At 44.9% G+C, this 16,638-nt stretch overlaps 1 protein-coding gene across 1 annotated transcript in view; it reads right to left on the bottom strand.

Annotated features, from left to right (window-relative positions):
- Positions 1-508: 508 nt before the first annotated feature.
- The window catches only part of cacna1ia (calcium voltage-gated channel subunit alpha1 Ia), a 275,083-nt gene continuing 258,953 nt past the window's right edge, over positions 509-16,638 (bottom strand). The window contains exons 31-36 of the mRNA XM_067233031.1: positions 13,471-13,884; positions 4,966-5,109; positions 3,389-3,520; positions 2,078-2,282; positions 1,736-1,971; positions 509-1,201 (exon numbers count right to left, since the gene is read on the bottom strand). Of these exons, the coding sequence (XP_067089132.1) occupies positions 509-1,201; positions 1,736-1,971; positions 2,078-2,282; positions 3,389-3,520; positions 4,966-5,109; positions 13,471-13,884 (1,824 nt within the window). The remainder of the gene's footprint in view (positions 1,202-1,735; positions 1,972-2,077; positions 2,283-3,388; positions 3,521-4,965; positions 5,110-13,470; positions 13,885-16,638) is intronic.

Raw genomic sequence — 16,638 nt, forward strand, 5'->3', positions numbered from 1 at the left:
ATAACAACAGCTAGAATTCCTCCTGGTTCATAAATCCTTTCTTGGTGTCGTTGCTGACTGGTGTAGTTTCTCCCTGATTTGTTGCAGCAGCCCTCTTGGTCTGTTTGTCTGTCTGCCTGTCAGTCAGAGTGTTGGTGTGTGTATGTGGACAGAACCTTCCAGGCCCTATTTCTGGCTACCGAAACGGGAGATGACCATCCAAGACCCTGCCCGGGCCCTCTACCTCCCTACACGGACCACATTTTCCTCACCGACCATCTGACTGCCCAACTGACCACACTTGAACTACTTCCCAAGATAGCATGAAGTAGGATGGGGGGGGGGGTTGTAAGTTAAATAGAGAGGAGTGGGTAGGTGAGGAAAGGCAGTAGGTTGATTTTGGAACACGGAACATCACTTGACTTCTCTCTGCCTCAGAAGGGATGGAGAGGGAAAGTAATGGGTTATTTTAATCCAATAGGCAATAGGAACAGAGAGACTTGAAAAAAAGGCGGGGCTGCTCAAGGTTTCATCTGTTTTTCCGGCAGGAGCCCACAGCTGTTTGGCTGGAGCTCTTCCCCTTGAAGCCCACCTCCCCCGGCTCAACTGGCCGTCCCCCCGGCCCCCCTCTTCCCCCCGCCCAGGGGTTGGCCAGGAAGCCCTGGGGGTCCAGCTCCAGACCCACGATCTTCCGGCCCTCTCTGGCCGAGATGCCCCCCTGGCCCAGGTCGCCTGTGCTGTTGCACTTCTTCACCGCCGGGGGAGCCAGAGACCTGGGAGACAGCAACGAGGTCAACGACAAGCTGCCCAGCGTCTCAGACAAGTGTTCACTGTTCCCTGTCTGGCTGGAGCCACAGCCCCCGATGGAGGAGCCAATGCCGATGCCCAGGTCTTCATCTGATGGGTCCATGGAGTCCTCCCTGCCGTAGCCAGGGCTGGTGCTGCCTCTGCCACTGCTCTGGCTCCGCTGGTGGCCCCTGGTGGCCTGGAGAGTGAGCGTGGACAAAGGGTTGGGCCTGGGACTGAGGGTCTGGCCTTGGGGGTACACCCCACCCTCGTCTGGGAAGGGTAGCGGGCAGAGCAGTGGCAAGGGTGCCATGGGGAGGGGAAGCTCCAGGTTTTGGGGGGGGGAGACGCTGAAGCTCAGACCCTCTTCCAGGGTGGTCTGGAGGCTGCCCTCGGAGCTTCCCGTGGCCAAGGAGGAGTCACTGTGTGACGGGTACTAAGAGACAGATGGGGGGGTTGTGGGTGACATGAAGGTAAGACATTAACTTTTAGTCTCTCATTAGTCCTCATGGTAATTCCTAGACTCATGATTACTCCTAAGCATTTGCCATGAAATGACTACTGAATACTTATTCTTAAACATACACCTGTCTTGATCCCAGTTCTGCAACATCAGTCCTGTATCAAAATATATTCTAAAGTGAAAAGGGGTGATAAGGGCCACTTTCTTTGACAGGATTCTATTCCTTTCACCTGCCTAAAGATTACTTTTACAACTATTCCACTGGCCACATCTAAATTCAAGACAAGTGTGCGACTTGAACTTCAGTACAAATCTGCCATTGACCTCTTTTAATAATTCAGGCCAGAGAACTAGTTCCACAAGGTCTCCTCCGGTCCAGGTAATAAGGTTTCTAGGATGTGCATTTGTCTGCTTTGTTCTCGGTTGCTAGGCAGCACTTTTATTTTGAGTTTGAACTGCCAGCTGCAGCTGTGCAGATGCATGCTGCTGACCTGTGGAGGTGCATACCTGAGTGCAAAGCACTGTACTGTGAGCTCCAGGAGAGCGTAGGGAAGCCCAGGAAGCAGGCGAGGTCAGGCGGAGCCCCCTGGAGTTGCGCCCCCTACGGGCTATCGGGGGTGCTGGGATGGCACTGGCCGCAGGGTGGAAGAACTCTGGCAGGCGGAAGAGAGGCGAGGTGCAGGCGCTGGCTCTGCCCCTTCGCCCTTTTCCCCCAACTCCTTCCTTGTTCCTGTTACAGGAAGCTTTGCCAACAACAAGTAGAACAAGCTGACATTGCAATGTGATGGTGGTCTGGACCAACATGCCAACTGTTCCCCAGGGTCAGAGTTAGGTGTTTGTGTTCCTCACCTGGGCTGTGGGTGCATGGGGGGCCTCCATGAGGCTGGCTCTGTTGGAGTTTCAGGTCCAGGAGCGTGTCTCCCTCCTCAAGGCTTGAGTTCAGGACCCTGCACGGCCCGACCCCATCTGCCTGATCCTGGACTTGGGTTCGCTGGCCCCTTGCCTCGCCCCCTCCGGCCTCCTCTGAGCTGTGCGAGTCACTGCTGTCTTGCCCCTGGGTACAAGACAACACCGGGTTAAAACATGATGAAATGAGGCACATTTACCCTGCTGTGATTAAGTCGCTTTAATTGTTAAAATAAGAATTTAAAAATCATAGTTGAGTCAGGCAGGAAGCTCTTCTGAAGGTTAGAGACAACAAGGTACAGTATCTGTGGAACTTCATCAGGATGTAGGATGTCCATCCTCAGACCTCAGACCATTTCACCCCTCCTAGCATGGCTTCACCCATCTCAGCTTGCAAACAGGTGTAATCTTCTGGGGAGTTCACTGCCATTCCTTGATGTGGTGGCCCCCCAGCCTCCATATCTCTGGTGTATCTTTACTAGTCCCCCCCCCTCTTCCCTGCCTCCCCTGTCACCTCCTTCCGCTCCCTTTACCTCCTCCCCTTCCTCCCCTCCTCTCCCTCTCTTCCCCATATCCCCTCCTCCCCTCTCTTCCACATCTCCCCTGCTCCCCCCTTCTTTCCCCCACCCTTCCCTCTCTTCCCTGCCTCCTCCCTCCTAATCAGTGTGCTGTACCTTTACGGCTGTTCTTGCTTACTGGAGCTTATCTCCCTCCTACATTGAGGCCATTAGATTATTACAAGGGGGTGGGGGCTACAGAGGAAGGAGGGATGATTGAAGGAAATTGGGAGAGAGAGATAGAGAGAGTAAAGGCGAGAGGGAAGGGAGAGGTCCATCGAAGCCAGAGAGGTATGGGTGTGTGGAAGATAAAGTCAGGGAGAGGAATGAGAGGAAGAGGAGATAGCACCTCCGGCTTTTAGCCACACAGGGTGGCAGATTAAGGAGATTGGGCCTCTAGTGACTGGGCTATGACAGACCCGGTGAATTCGTCCACACGGCCCTTTACTGTAAATACTGCTCACATGATACAGGGAAGAAATAATTCCTTGGTTTGTTCTGCTATCCTGAAGCAGAAGAAGAACCCTATGGAGATCTGTCCTCTATTTCACCACTTTATCTAGATTACATCCTAAATATACATACATGCTCTCCCCCTCTCTCCTTCTTTCTGCCATTTTCCCATACACACGGACACACACAAACACACCAGCATACACACACACACATACACATCCTCACTCTCCCGTGTGTGTACCTTCCCCTCCTGCAGCTGGTAGATGGTGTGTTCATCAAAGCTGAGGTCATCAGGGAGTGCTGGAGAGGATGAGTTGTCAGAGAGCTGCTCAGACCTCAAAGACGCCTGCTCGATCTCCGCCATCCTGATCTGCTCTCGCAAGCACAACATTTCATCCAGCTTTATTGACATGCACACACCCTGACATAATATACAGTCAATGACACAACCGCAATGAAATACAAGATGATCTGTAGAGACCTGGGAGAGACCAGCCTGTGTCTCACATTATGACCTGCAAAAACATCCCCACCAATATAATAAACAAGAGAGAAGGAGGGAGAGAAAAAGATTGCGATAGAGAGAGAAAGAGAGGCGTGCAGAAAGAGGGAGAAAGTCAGTGTGTCAGAGAGAGACAATATTTCTTGACCTGTAAGAACCAAGGTTAGCTACAATGGAATAACTGTGAGGTAAACTCAGAGATTTTCTACAGTAAAGCTGATTAAACCAGAAGAACCGGTGGCCCTAAACGTCATCTTCTATAACTGGTGTAAGGAAAAATTGGTCAGTGTTGTGTAGGGATGCGTATTGATAAGATTTTAACGATTCCGACTACTTATTCCTGCTTATCGATTCGATTCCTTATCAATCCTCTTATCGTTGTTGCCCTCTACAGCCATAGGTCTGTGCGTCCTGCACCCCCCCACACACACACTCGTTCTAAACAAATTTCTCAAACTGGCTTTGACTGGCTCTGAAATGAGCCAATACCTACCACCTCTAGGCCTCTTCAGGCCTCTGTTTTCAAAACAAAATCTAGTCGGAGATAGAAACTTTCAGTTTCCTTGTGTTCAAGCTTCTATTACTCAACACCAGTAGGACTTACAGGGGTCCTATGCTGAGGGATAGAGCTGTTTCAAGTGTCAGCCTGACACAAGGTCTGAGTGGTAGAAGATGCGTGCCGGTCATACACACACAAGCGCACACGCACAGGGGTAAAGACATACCATTGGGAGTATTGAGAAGTGTCTGAAGGACAGACAGGAGAGGGGTAGCAGCAGGATATAATAATCAATCAGAGAAGGAAGGAAGGAGGAATGAAAGGATGAAGAGATGGAGGGAGCATGTAAAGGAGGACAGATTGATGTCAGATGACAGAGTCTGCAGACAGGCAGGAAGTAGGAGTGGCAGGTTAGGAGATTCGAACTCTGGTTGTTTTCTATGCAGGACTGCTGCATTCCATCAAAGTGACGGCCGCAGGGGACAGTCAAGTGCAGACTGTGTGTGTGTTTGTTTTTATGCCTGTGTGCTTCTATGCTTGTCTGTGTATGTGTGTGTTTCACAGTGTGTGCACAGTGTGCATACAGTTCAGAATTTGAAATGTCTTTCCTTGATTGTAATAATTATGTTTGTGTGTGTGTTTACTTGAACAGTATGCATGCTGTGGGCAAAACCCCCCAGCTCTGACACTGGCATGAGTGCAGTAGAGTGTGCACATGCGTGCAAGAGTGACTCGATGCAAACGCCACGTGCAGGTGTGTGTCCATGTGCTCAGTGCAGTGGTACTGAACACCGTGTGTGTGTGCAGTGTTCAGTACCTCTTGCGGGTGGCCCTTGCAGTCCTTGCACATGGGAGAGGAATAGTGATGGAACACAGACCCTGACAGGTTGTCAATCATCAACATCTCGCCCTCAAACGAGTCCTTAATGAGAAGGGACACACTGTCCAGCCATTGGTTCTCCTGCAAACACACACACACAGACAGAAAGACAGACACACACACATACATACAAGCATGCATACACAGACAAGCAGGCAGGCAGGCAAACGTGCACAAAAGCACATAAGTAGCCAATCACGCGTACTTTCAAACACACACACACACACACATATATATATAAACACACATACAGACAGTTTTAGACAGGAATACCATAAACTGGCTGGAGTATAAACTGCAAATGTTTACTCCTCGACAGGTCAGCAAACGCTTTGTCGCCTCGATTTGTTAAAACGATTTGTTTGTAAACCTCGACCGTTTGCTGACCTGTCGAGGAGTGAACATTTGGTTTCTTATATACTACAACAATACGTGGGAAGATCCCAAATCAAACACGTCGAATCTGGAGCAGACGCCATGTTCTCAGAGCAATCAGCTGCACTTGCACTGGTGACGTCACAACATCTCCAAGGCAACATGTAAACAACATCAATTCGTCTTCTGTCTGCTTCAGATACTTCTTTAAAACGGGAAGCGATTGCAGAAACTACTCCCACAAACTACTTTCTAATCTGTGGGACACACTGTATACATCTGTGAATGTGTTATAGGAACAACAACTCTTAGCATTCAGTTAATTCTGGACTGTTGATATTCATAGTAATTTGTACCCAGTGTGTGTCTACATTATTTTGGTCTCAGCAGAAACAAACTTAGAATGTGAAACAGGGTCAGTGTGTTTTAAACCCACATTATCATCCTTTTATAGCCAGAACAGGGTGAAGAGACTATTTACAGTGAGTGCACAGGGGTGTTACATAAATCTTCACATAATTTGTCAAACAATGTAACGCTCTTACGCTGCGTTCACACTGCAGCGTTTTTTAACGCTCTGCATCGCTTGCCTTCCCACAGTACACCACGCTCGGGGGCGTTGTAGTTCTCTAAGGTCACTGTTGTAGTCATGGCCAAGCGTGCAGATTTGGGTTCATGTACTCACAATATCGATCAAAATACCAACATTTATGTAAGTGCAAGATTTTACTAGTGCAAGATTACAGTAGAATACATGTTACGCCACCGGTCACTCAACCAGTCGTTTGTAGGCTGGGCTAGCGAGCTAGCAGTGGCACAGAACAGTCACGTAATGTGACGAGACTACATTTAAAAGTAGGCTATAAAAACACACTAGGAACAATGACGACATCGGCAACCATGCACCATGCATTATTAGTTTAATGTATTCTTTAAATTCAGGCTCGTCACATTAGTAACTTTATTCTGAACAGAACTGGGTGTGCAGACACATACGAAAAGTTTCTCCTCCATCTTGAAATTGTCAAACCTAGAAATGTTTACCATGACGAACAGTTGCTACGTTACAAGAAACAAGAAACCAATCCGATTGGCCAACGCTAGCGTTTTCACGCTCCTCATTTACATAAAGTTGAGAAAATCCAACTTGCAATGCTCCCCTCCGCTCGCCTTCCCACAATGCCCTACGCGAGCGTCAACGCCTGGTTTCATTGAAAATGAATTGGAAGCCGACGCCGCGCGCCGCCCGCTCCGCTGCAGTGTGAACGCAGCGTTACTCCTTGCAAAAAAGATCCCCCCCCCACACACACACACACACAAACACACACACAGAGCTCTGTTCTTTATCAGACTAAACATGACTTCATTGGGCCTCATTCTCGAACATTTTCTGAAGTTTCTTCTGAAATGTTTCTTACGGGTTTCGGAAAAACAACGTAAGAAAAAGACATCTGCCAAATTCATGAACGCTTGAAAATGTGTTCCTACGCAGCAGATGTTTTCTGAGCTGTGCTCCCCCGAAAGAGTTTTCTTAAGTTGAAAGCCTCGTGCTCCTGAATTTGCATACATACATGCCCCGACAGCTCCTTATAAGGGCACGCAACAGCAGTGACGTGTGCAGTCAGAATCAACACAATTAGGAAAGCAACAGGAACACACGTTATGTCAAAGCGAAAAGCAATTGTGCCATATTCAGTGTTGCCAGTTACTTTGAAAAAGTAACTTAGTTACGTTACTTTATTTTAAAAGTGACTAAGCCACCATGCTATTTCATTGGACATACCGGTCATCATCACAAACAGAAAATGGCATGGTAAAATGCATGGTTACAAACCTGAAACTAGTGTTAGAAGTCACAGAACTATCCATATTCTTCCAACAGATTTATCTACCCCTGTTTTATCTGTTAATACCCCACAGATGAAACTGGCCCTTCTAAATGTTAGATCACTAAATAACAAAACATTCCTAGTTAATGATCTGGTCAAAGAAAACAACTTAGACTGCATCTGTCTAACAGAAACCTGGCTAAACAATGACACGGCAACAGCAACTTTGATAGAAGCGTGTCCGCCTGATTACAGCTTTCACCAAGTTTCAAGGACATCAAAAAAAGGTGGAGGAGTCGCAGCTATTTTCTCCTCTAAACTGTTGTTCAAAACAGGTGAATTCACATCATATGAATATCTTGCTATAGAGCTCAAAACCGAATCAATACTTTTTGTTATTATATATCGGCCACCCAAGCACTCGTCAATATTCATACAAGAATTCTCTGAACTATTATCACTATGTGTCACTAGATATGACAAAGTAGTTTTAAACGGAGACTTAAATATCCAAGTAAATAAAAAAGCAGACCCAAGAACTATTGAGCTCTTAAATCTCCTTGACAGTTTCAATCTAACTCAACACATAACAGACCCAACACACCGGCACGGAAACACACTAGATCTAGTGATAACAACTGGACTAAATATCAATAATATTTCAATAACTGATCTACCCCTCTCAGACCATCATTATATACTTTTTAATGTGGATATTATCCTAACAAAAAACAAAAAAGAATTCTTAGTCCATAGAAGATATTTAGACGATACAGCTATGATGACATTTTCTGAACAATTTGCTCTATATGAGCCGACTAACCATGATTCCTCTCTGAATGAAATGGTAGAGAACCTCAATGATGCACTATTATCTGTGTTAGACTCTGTTGCACCACTGAAAACCAAAAAGAAGTGCACAAGCAGAACCTCCCCATGGCTGAGAAATAAACATTTTAGTGAAACGAAAAGAAAATGCCGTGCAGCAGAGAGAAAATGGAGGAAAACAAAGATCACTATCCACTACAATATCTACAAAGATACACTAACCACCTATAACAAAACCATCCGTCTAGCAAGGAGAGAATATTTCTCCAACATTATTACAGAAAATGCCAGAAATTCCAGAGTTCTTTTCTCCACCATTGACCAGCTGCTAAACACTGTCCCTGCCCCACCTACATCCTCAGCAGTTAAATGTGAAGAGCTTGCTTTGTTCTTCAAGAACAAAATAACTTTGATCAGAGCGAGTATTATTAATAGTGGGGTTGAAACTGACATCAGTAGATTCTGCAACATAACCATGAGCACATTTACCTGTATCACACTTAGTGAACTTTCCAAAATTGTCAGCGAATCTAACTCCACAACCTCAGATATTGATCCTATACCCACAACATTCTTTAAGCGAGTGTTTGATAGTGTCTCAGGTCCGGTGCTAGAGATTATAAACACATCCCTTAGAACTGGCGTCTTCCCAGATGCCTTCAAAACAGCTGTTGTAAAGCCCCTATTAAAGAAACCCAAATTGGATAACAGTCTACTTGCAAATTACAGACCAATATCAAACCTTCCATTTATTAGTAAAGTACTGGAAAAGATAGTTTTAGTCCAATTAAATTATTTTCTTGAAGAAAATGACATCCTGGAAGTCTCGCAGTCAGGTTTCAGGAAATATCACAGTACTGAAACTGCTCTCACCAAAATAATTAGCGACCTCAGACTAAACTCTGATGCAAATAAAGTCTCTATCCTTATCCTGTTAGATCTCAGTGCAGCATTTGATACAATTGATCACAACATCCTAATCAATAGACTGGAAATGCTTATTGGGTTCACGGATAGTGTATTGAACTGGCTGAAATCATATATCACAGGAAGGAAGTTTTATGTTAGTTTAGGTGACCATAGGTCCAAGAAACATGAGAACTGCTACGGGGTTGCTCAAGGAAGCTGCTTAGGTCCATTACTTTTTTCTCTTTATACGTTACCACTCGGCGACATAATCAGAGAACATAACATAGATTTCCATAGCTATGCGGATGACACACAACTATATATATCCACTGAACCCAACGATGCAACGGCCATCAATTCCATTACCAATAAACAACATTGGCAATAAACAAATGGATGAATGATAACTTTCTTAAATTAAATGAAGACAAAACCGAAGTCCTACTATGTGGCCCCAAATCCAAAAGAGAGATGTTTATTAAGAATCTTGGAGGCTTAACTCCCTGTCTTAAACCAGAGGTGACGAGTCTCGGTGTAATCCTGGACTCAGATTTGAATTTCAACTCTCACATTAATAAAGTGACCAAAACAGCTTTCTTTCACCTGAGGAATATAGCTTTCTTTCACCTGAGGAATATAGCAAAGGTACGACCATTCATAAACCAAAATGATGCAGAGAAGTTAATTCATGCTTTTATATCCAGCCGGCTGGACTACTGTAACGCACTTTTCACTGGTCTTCCCAAGAAAACCACTCAAAGACTACAGCTCATTCAAAATTCTGCAGCTAGATTATTAACCAAAACTAAAAGGAGAGAACACATTAGTCCTGTCCTAGCTACTTTACACTGGCTCCCTGTTACCTTCAGAATTGACTTTAAGGTCCTTTTCCTCACATACAAAGCTCTACACGGACAAGGACCTAGCTACATTGCTAACTCCTTTATAAACTACACACCAGCTAGAACACTGCGATCATCAAATGCAGGCCTATTAGAGGTCACCAGAAGCAGTCATAAGAAGATTGGTGATTCGGCCTTTGTCAATTACGCCCCAAAACTATGGAACAAATTACCCATAAATATTAGGGAAGCAAACACTCTAGACATTTTTAAAAGACAGATTAAAACCTACCTTTTTACCGAAGCATTTAAGTAATTTTATCTCAAAAGGGTTTGCCTACTTTTAAAGTTGTTTTCTCTCTTGAACAGAGATCTTATTGGGATTTTTATTTTTGTTTGAATTGTTTATCACTTGTATTATTGTTTTTATTGATTTTATGTAAAGCACCTTGAGCTACAATTCTTGTATGAAATGTGCTATATAAATAAAGTCTTACTTACTTACTTACTAAGTTAGATTACAAGTTACTTTATTAGTTACATTCAGCAGCTGCAGACAACACCCCTGCCGCATCAACATAAAAATAGGTGTGTTCGACTTCATGCAGCGCCGGCGTCGCCTGCAGCCGCCTGCAGCCGGGCTGACTTGAAGCAGCCAATGGCATTCTCAACTTCAAGGCAGCCGGCTGTCAGCGCCGCCGGTGCTGCATTAAGTCGAAAACACCTATTGACAACCGGCTCTATAAGTTTGACTGTGCAGTGCTGCGACTCCAAATGTTTCTTCAAATTTGACGTTGTGTTTTTGAAGCTTGATAGCACTTTGTCGTCACCAGCACAGAGTGTACAACGAACCTTGATATTTCCATCTTTAGCTGACAAATACTCAAAATAGTGATTGTATTTCCAACTCGAAAATGCGCATCTCTCACTCCTGCTACATCGTTGTTTGTGTCGCTGAGTGGTAGGTCTATGTATATACACGTGACCCTCGTGCTGAAAACGTGACTTAATTGTCGCATAGGCTTAACTCCCAGAGACGCAAGAAGAAATCAAATATATATTTTACTATTAATGACAAAATAGTAACGCACAGTGACTTGGACAAGTAACTTTAATCTGATTACTGGTTTGGAAATAGTAACGCGTTAGATTACTCGTTACTGAAAAAAGTGGTCAGATTAGAGTTACCGGCATCACTGGCCATATTGTATGCCTAGGGTGCACACTCGTCCCTTTAAATAGGTCGAGTGATCAGTGATAATTGGATGGCCTGGTTGAATTTATATGATGTTCAAGTCCAAGTGCAATTTAAAGGTTTTATTTGTCACATACAACATCATACCAGTAAGATGAGCAGTGGAATTGTTCTCCACTGGATCTAACAGTGTGCACACTAAGCAAGGTAAATTATTATAATTATTTTAATCCGAGGATGTCTGTAGAGTTGATGTGAACGCAATCACCAACGATTTCTCACAAATTCGTTAACACTTCTAACAGGAGTCAGGTGGCTGAGCGGTGAGGGAGTCGGGCTAGTAATCCGAAGGTTGCCAGTTCGATTCCCGGTCATGCCAACTGACGTTGTGTCCTTGGGCAAGGCACTTCACCCTACTTGCCTCGGGGGAATGTCCCTGCACTTACTGTAAGTAGCTCTGGATAAGAGCGTCTGCTAAATGACTAAATGTAAATGTAAATGTAAATGTAACATGGAGAGTTTTCCTAAATGCGATTCCACTTGTGGTTTTTTAAGGAATCGCATTTGAGACAACTCTGGCCGATTTACGACTGTTATTTCGAGTTCGGAAAGTTTTCTGAAATTCAGAACAAATCCCAGATGAGAAAACTTTCATGAATGCCAAATGTTTTCCTAAATCCGATTCAGAAGAAATTCCTTCTTAAATTCTTCTTAACTGCATTCGAGAATGAGGCCCAATGTTCCCAGAAACTAAATAATATCAGACCCACACATAAAGAGTGCTGTTAGATATTCTTCAGAAACACCATGCTGCTTTCAAAAAGTATTTTTTCATGAAGTACTAGCGTAGGCAGGAAGAAATATGGTCTCTGCTCCCTGTCCTAGTAATGAGTGGATTACTTGAGAACAATAGGGCCCATCTAGAGGGAAAGAGCTTTATAAAGAGAAAGTCCAAATTAATTACAGATAAAGTGTCAGCGCTTTCTGCCTTCTCTTTTCACCAGCTCATCCTTTATCTCTGTCGCTTTTTCTCTCTGTCTCACTATCCGTTTTGCTTTATTCAGTCACTAAGGTTCATGGTTATTTGTCCACCATAATTCATTGCTATCGACCACAGAAAGAATATATTTGAATATGTAATGTCTGCCTGTCTATCTGTCCCTCTCTAATGGCAGCAGTAAAGTAATAGCTTTAGTGAAAGCTCTGTATTATGTTCTGATCAGCCTGTTGACAAAACAAGTTGCTTTGACCTGTGAGAGCAGATGGAAGCTCAACTCTCCAATATTCTGGTTGTCATCTCTCTTTTCTACTCACAAATTCCTCTCTCTCTCTCCCTCTCCATTTATATGTGTTTGCTCAATAATGTCCTCCAATGTGGACGCTAAGCACACACGTACATATGGAGTGAAAGCAATAAATTGAGCTGGCCTCCATGTCCTCATATTCCATTATTACGTCACTCAGGGGAGAGAAAGAGAGGGAGGGAGAGAGAAGATGGAAGGAGGAGGGGCCTGTGTCTGCTCTTTTTAAGTTATTCTGTCAGCCAACAGAGCTAAAAATAGCTAGGTAAAGCCAAGTTTAGCTCGGCAAAGGTGGAATGCATTGTGGCAGGTGGTGACTCATCAATGTGTGTATGTGTGTGTGGTTTCAGACTATCATTAATGTTTCTGTAATCAATGTGCGTGTGTGTGTTTCAACCTGAGACTATGAGACCGGTTGCAGTTCACTGTGTGTGTGTGTTCCAAGGCTTCGTGTGCATATTGACAGGTTAATAAAGGGACCCAGAGTTTTAATTGAATATGTGATTAAAGGGGGTTTGCTGTGTTCACTTGTCTCTCCTCCGCCTCCCAGACTGGAAACATAGGTAGTCATGGTAATGGTCAGTGCAGGGTAAATTAACTTTGAAAGGTGCTGAGATGAAAATGTATTTGGCTGCATCTCTTTTCATCTGAGAAAAATCTAATTGTTCTTTCACCGTTTTACATATTTTCTGGCTCCATAGAATTAAATCCATGCCTTGTCAATAACTCCCTCTTTGATTTTGGTTGTCGATTCATTAATTTCTAGAAAAATCTGTTCTATCCTGATTTGTTTTGTTGCACTAGGGCTGTGTTTAATCACTCTGACAACCTCTTCTTTTTCCCTTCTCTATCTTGTTATTGGCTGTTCTCCGGGTGGCTGTATGGCCTAAACTGCCCTGCTTTATCTTCCTACACACATGCAGAAGGCAGTAAGGAACTTAACCATGTTACTTGTATGCAAGAATGTGTAACTGAAATGAATCTGGAATGGCTGTCAAGTCTCCTCGAAAGCAGTGTTTCTCAACTGGTGGGTCGTGTGGAGAGGGTTGCGGACATGTATTTCTGGCAAACAATAGTTAGCCAGAAATACAGTTAGCCAGCCAGCCAACCAACCAGCCGGTCAAATCAGCCAGCCACCCAGCCAGCCCTACAGTCCACCTCACCTGTGCAGGTGAGTACAGCTTGCGGTTGCCGGGGTCGGGGTGTTCATGTGGTCCTGGGTGCGTGGTTGCCACGTGTCGTATGCTCATCCCAGAACACCCCACCATTCCCTTCTCCCCCCCTCCCCCGCCCTCCTCCACTCCTGTACAGCCGATCCCCGCCCCTCCTGGGCCTCCCAGACAGCAAAGGGTCCCCTGGGCCAACTCCATCTCGATCTCGGCATCCATCTCCGCCTCCTCCTTGGCCTCCTTGTTGGAGTCGTCCAAGTGCTTCATCAGCACGGCCACCACCACGTTGATGAGCACGAACTGGGCAGTGAGGACGAAGGAGACGAAGTACATGGGGGAGATGAACTGCAGGCTGGGGTTGCAGGAGAAGTCCACCCCGTGGTCTGGAGGGCACTCCCTCAGCGTGTCCTGGGGGAGAGAGGACAGGTCAGTCCAGCTGGATCCACATGTGACATCCCAGCCATTGGTACATAGTTATGGGTTTATCTTGGGGTAAGCTTTTGTGCACACTATGCCCGTTTTCATTTGCATTCTTCACCATTTTTTCTCTATTTTTTGTGTGGTCCACTGTACCTCTCTATCTCCAATAGCACACCATTTTTACTCCTCCATTTTGCTCTTTATCTCACTTTAGTTCTCTCATCCTCCCACCTTTATGAGGCTATCTGTCCTCCTTTCTCTTACTGTTATTTCCCCTGCCCTCCTCTTCCCCATCTCTCTCTTCCATTCCTCTGAGTTCTCCCCTCTTCTCCCCTTTCTTTCTCCTCCATTCATCTAAAATCTCCCTTCTCATCTCTCTCTTCCCTTCCTCTGAGTTCTCCCCTCCTCTCTTACCCCTCCTTTCTCCCTCTCCTCCAAGGTCCAGCCTAGTGGGTAGCTTGCAGAGCGCAGGTGTGCTCGTACGTCTAGGCCGGCAGATGTTCGCAGGCGTTTCTGTGTGCGCAATTATGGGGTGTAATCAGTGTCAGCGTAGCTGCACACAATGCGTTCCCCCGCATACCTGATATGGGTGAATTACACGTGGGCTACTCTGGCGAGTTTTAGAAAGCGCTGAATGAATAATACACCTTACAGTTTGATAGGAAATTTGGTGTACGTTATAAACAGGCGTAATTTGTGCATATTATATTTTATAAGGCATGCATGCGTGTGTGCACGTGTGTGTGTGTGCGTGCACGTGTGTGTGTTTAATATTTAGGACTGTCCCTGCCACACTCTTTCACAGTCCTGCCCCCCCCCACATGTTTCTCTCATCCGTAGAAAGGAAGTCTTAACATTTATGCACTTAACAGATGCCGAGTGCTGAGCACACACTTTTGTTGTTAAGTAGTGCTCCAGTGTAAGAGTATAGTAATTCATTTAATTTAATAATTTAATATAATAACCTTTTCAGATCAGAATAAGAATAAAGTTTAATCGCCAAGTAGTTTACACAAACAAGGAATTTACTTTGGTGGGTAGGTGCATATGTCACCGGCTGGCCAACTGGCATCTATGTTGTCTGGTATTTCTGTAGTACATTTTAGTTGGGTTTGATTATGATTTGAGATGTTTTTGTTAGCTGTGGTGATTTTATATTGTTTGCTGTGACTATGGTATCATTTGTGTGCTGTTGTATTATGATATGTGCAATGCAGTGTTTGGAGACAACAAGGGTGGGTGGAGCAAACTCCCCATCACTCATAATTACTACTTCCACTGATTGGTTGGCCAATAGAAGGGGCTCCTTTAAAAAGGAGCGGGGACTTAATGGAAGGGGAAGAGCTTCATTTGAAAAAGAATGCGTTTATTGATCGGATGAAGGGACCAGACGGATTCTGATGCTCGCCACTAGACTCCTGGGTCACAACTAGGGAAATGCACCGAATCCAGGATTCGGTTTCGGGCGAATATTGGACTTTGACGGGGTTCGGTTTCGGCAGAACCTTAGAATTTTTTTCCACCGAACCGAACCCTACGCTTGCACTACACTGGTCGACGTAATTACGACGCTGTTGATTACGGGAAGGTGTTTACGTAGGTGGACCATTCAATGCAGTAGGCTGAGAGAAAGTGAAAATGGAACTCGTGAGCAGAAGTGTTGTTTGGCAGTACTTTCAGTAAAATCAATGCGATTCAAGTCGAGCTATATGTTCAATTTGCAATGCCGATTTGTTTCATGGTGGCAAGGACCCTAAACAATACACAACATCTCCGCTGTTAAAACATTTGCGTATGAAACATCCGAAAGAAATTCAAGAAATCTAAAAGGCTAATATTTTGGATCTTGATTGGATCTTGATTGGATCTTGATTGGATCTTGATTGGATCTTGATTGGATCTTGATTGGATCTTGAGATAGTGTAAACATAGGCATATGGTATTTGTTAGTTGTTATAGTTTTTTCCCCACTTGTCTTCCTGGCATAATGTTGCCTATTCTTTTTTTTGACAGTTAAAATAAAATGAAAAATACACTGCTGTGGACGTTGTTTACTTCATTAATGTAGGAGGGGATCCCTCTCTGAATTGCTCCTCCCAAGGTTTTTTCCATTTTTTCTCCTGTTGAGTTTTTCTGGGAGTTTTTTTCCTTGTTTTCCTTGAGGGTATAGGTTGGTTGAGGGGCAGTTCTATGGGCGTATGTGAAGCCCTCTGTGACATGCTTGCGTGTAAAAAGGGCTATACAAATACATTTGATTTGATGTGTTTACTGTGTTAATGGACTGAGGATGGGAGTAGGATTCGGTATTCGGTTTCGTCCAGTGGACCAGTGGATTCGGTACTTGGCCGAACCCCAAAAATCTGGATTCGGTGCATCCCTAGTCACAAGCGTGGCTTGGCTGTCCAATGAACCTACTGCATCCAGAATCGATCGGACGAAGGGACCAGCCAGATTCCGCTGCCCGCAACTAGGCCCAGGAGGAGACAACCAGCTGGATTCCGCTGCCTGCAACTAGACTCCTGGGTCACAACTGCGGCTTGGCTGTCCGACGAACCTACTGCATCCAGAATATCTACGGCTCGAAGAGGAAGTACCCACATGCAGGGGACGGAACCGGCAGCGGCGACTAATAGAGTTGGCATATGCCAAAGGACCACTACAAGAGACAACCCCTGGGGGACGCTACGTTTTTACTATTGTACATTTTATCAGGTTTGATTTATTAAAGCCTATTTTTTCTGT

The sequence above is a fragment of the Osmerus mordax genome, chromosome 3, assembly GCF_038355195.1.
Source record: "Osmerus mordax isolate fOsmMor3 chromosome 3, fOsmMor3.pri, whole genome shotgun sequence".
Taxonomy (NCBI): domain Eukaryota; kingdom Metazoa; phylum Chordata; class Actinopteri; order Osmeriformes; family Osmeridae; genus Osmerus; species Osmerus mordax.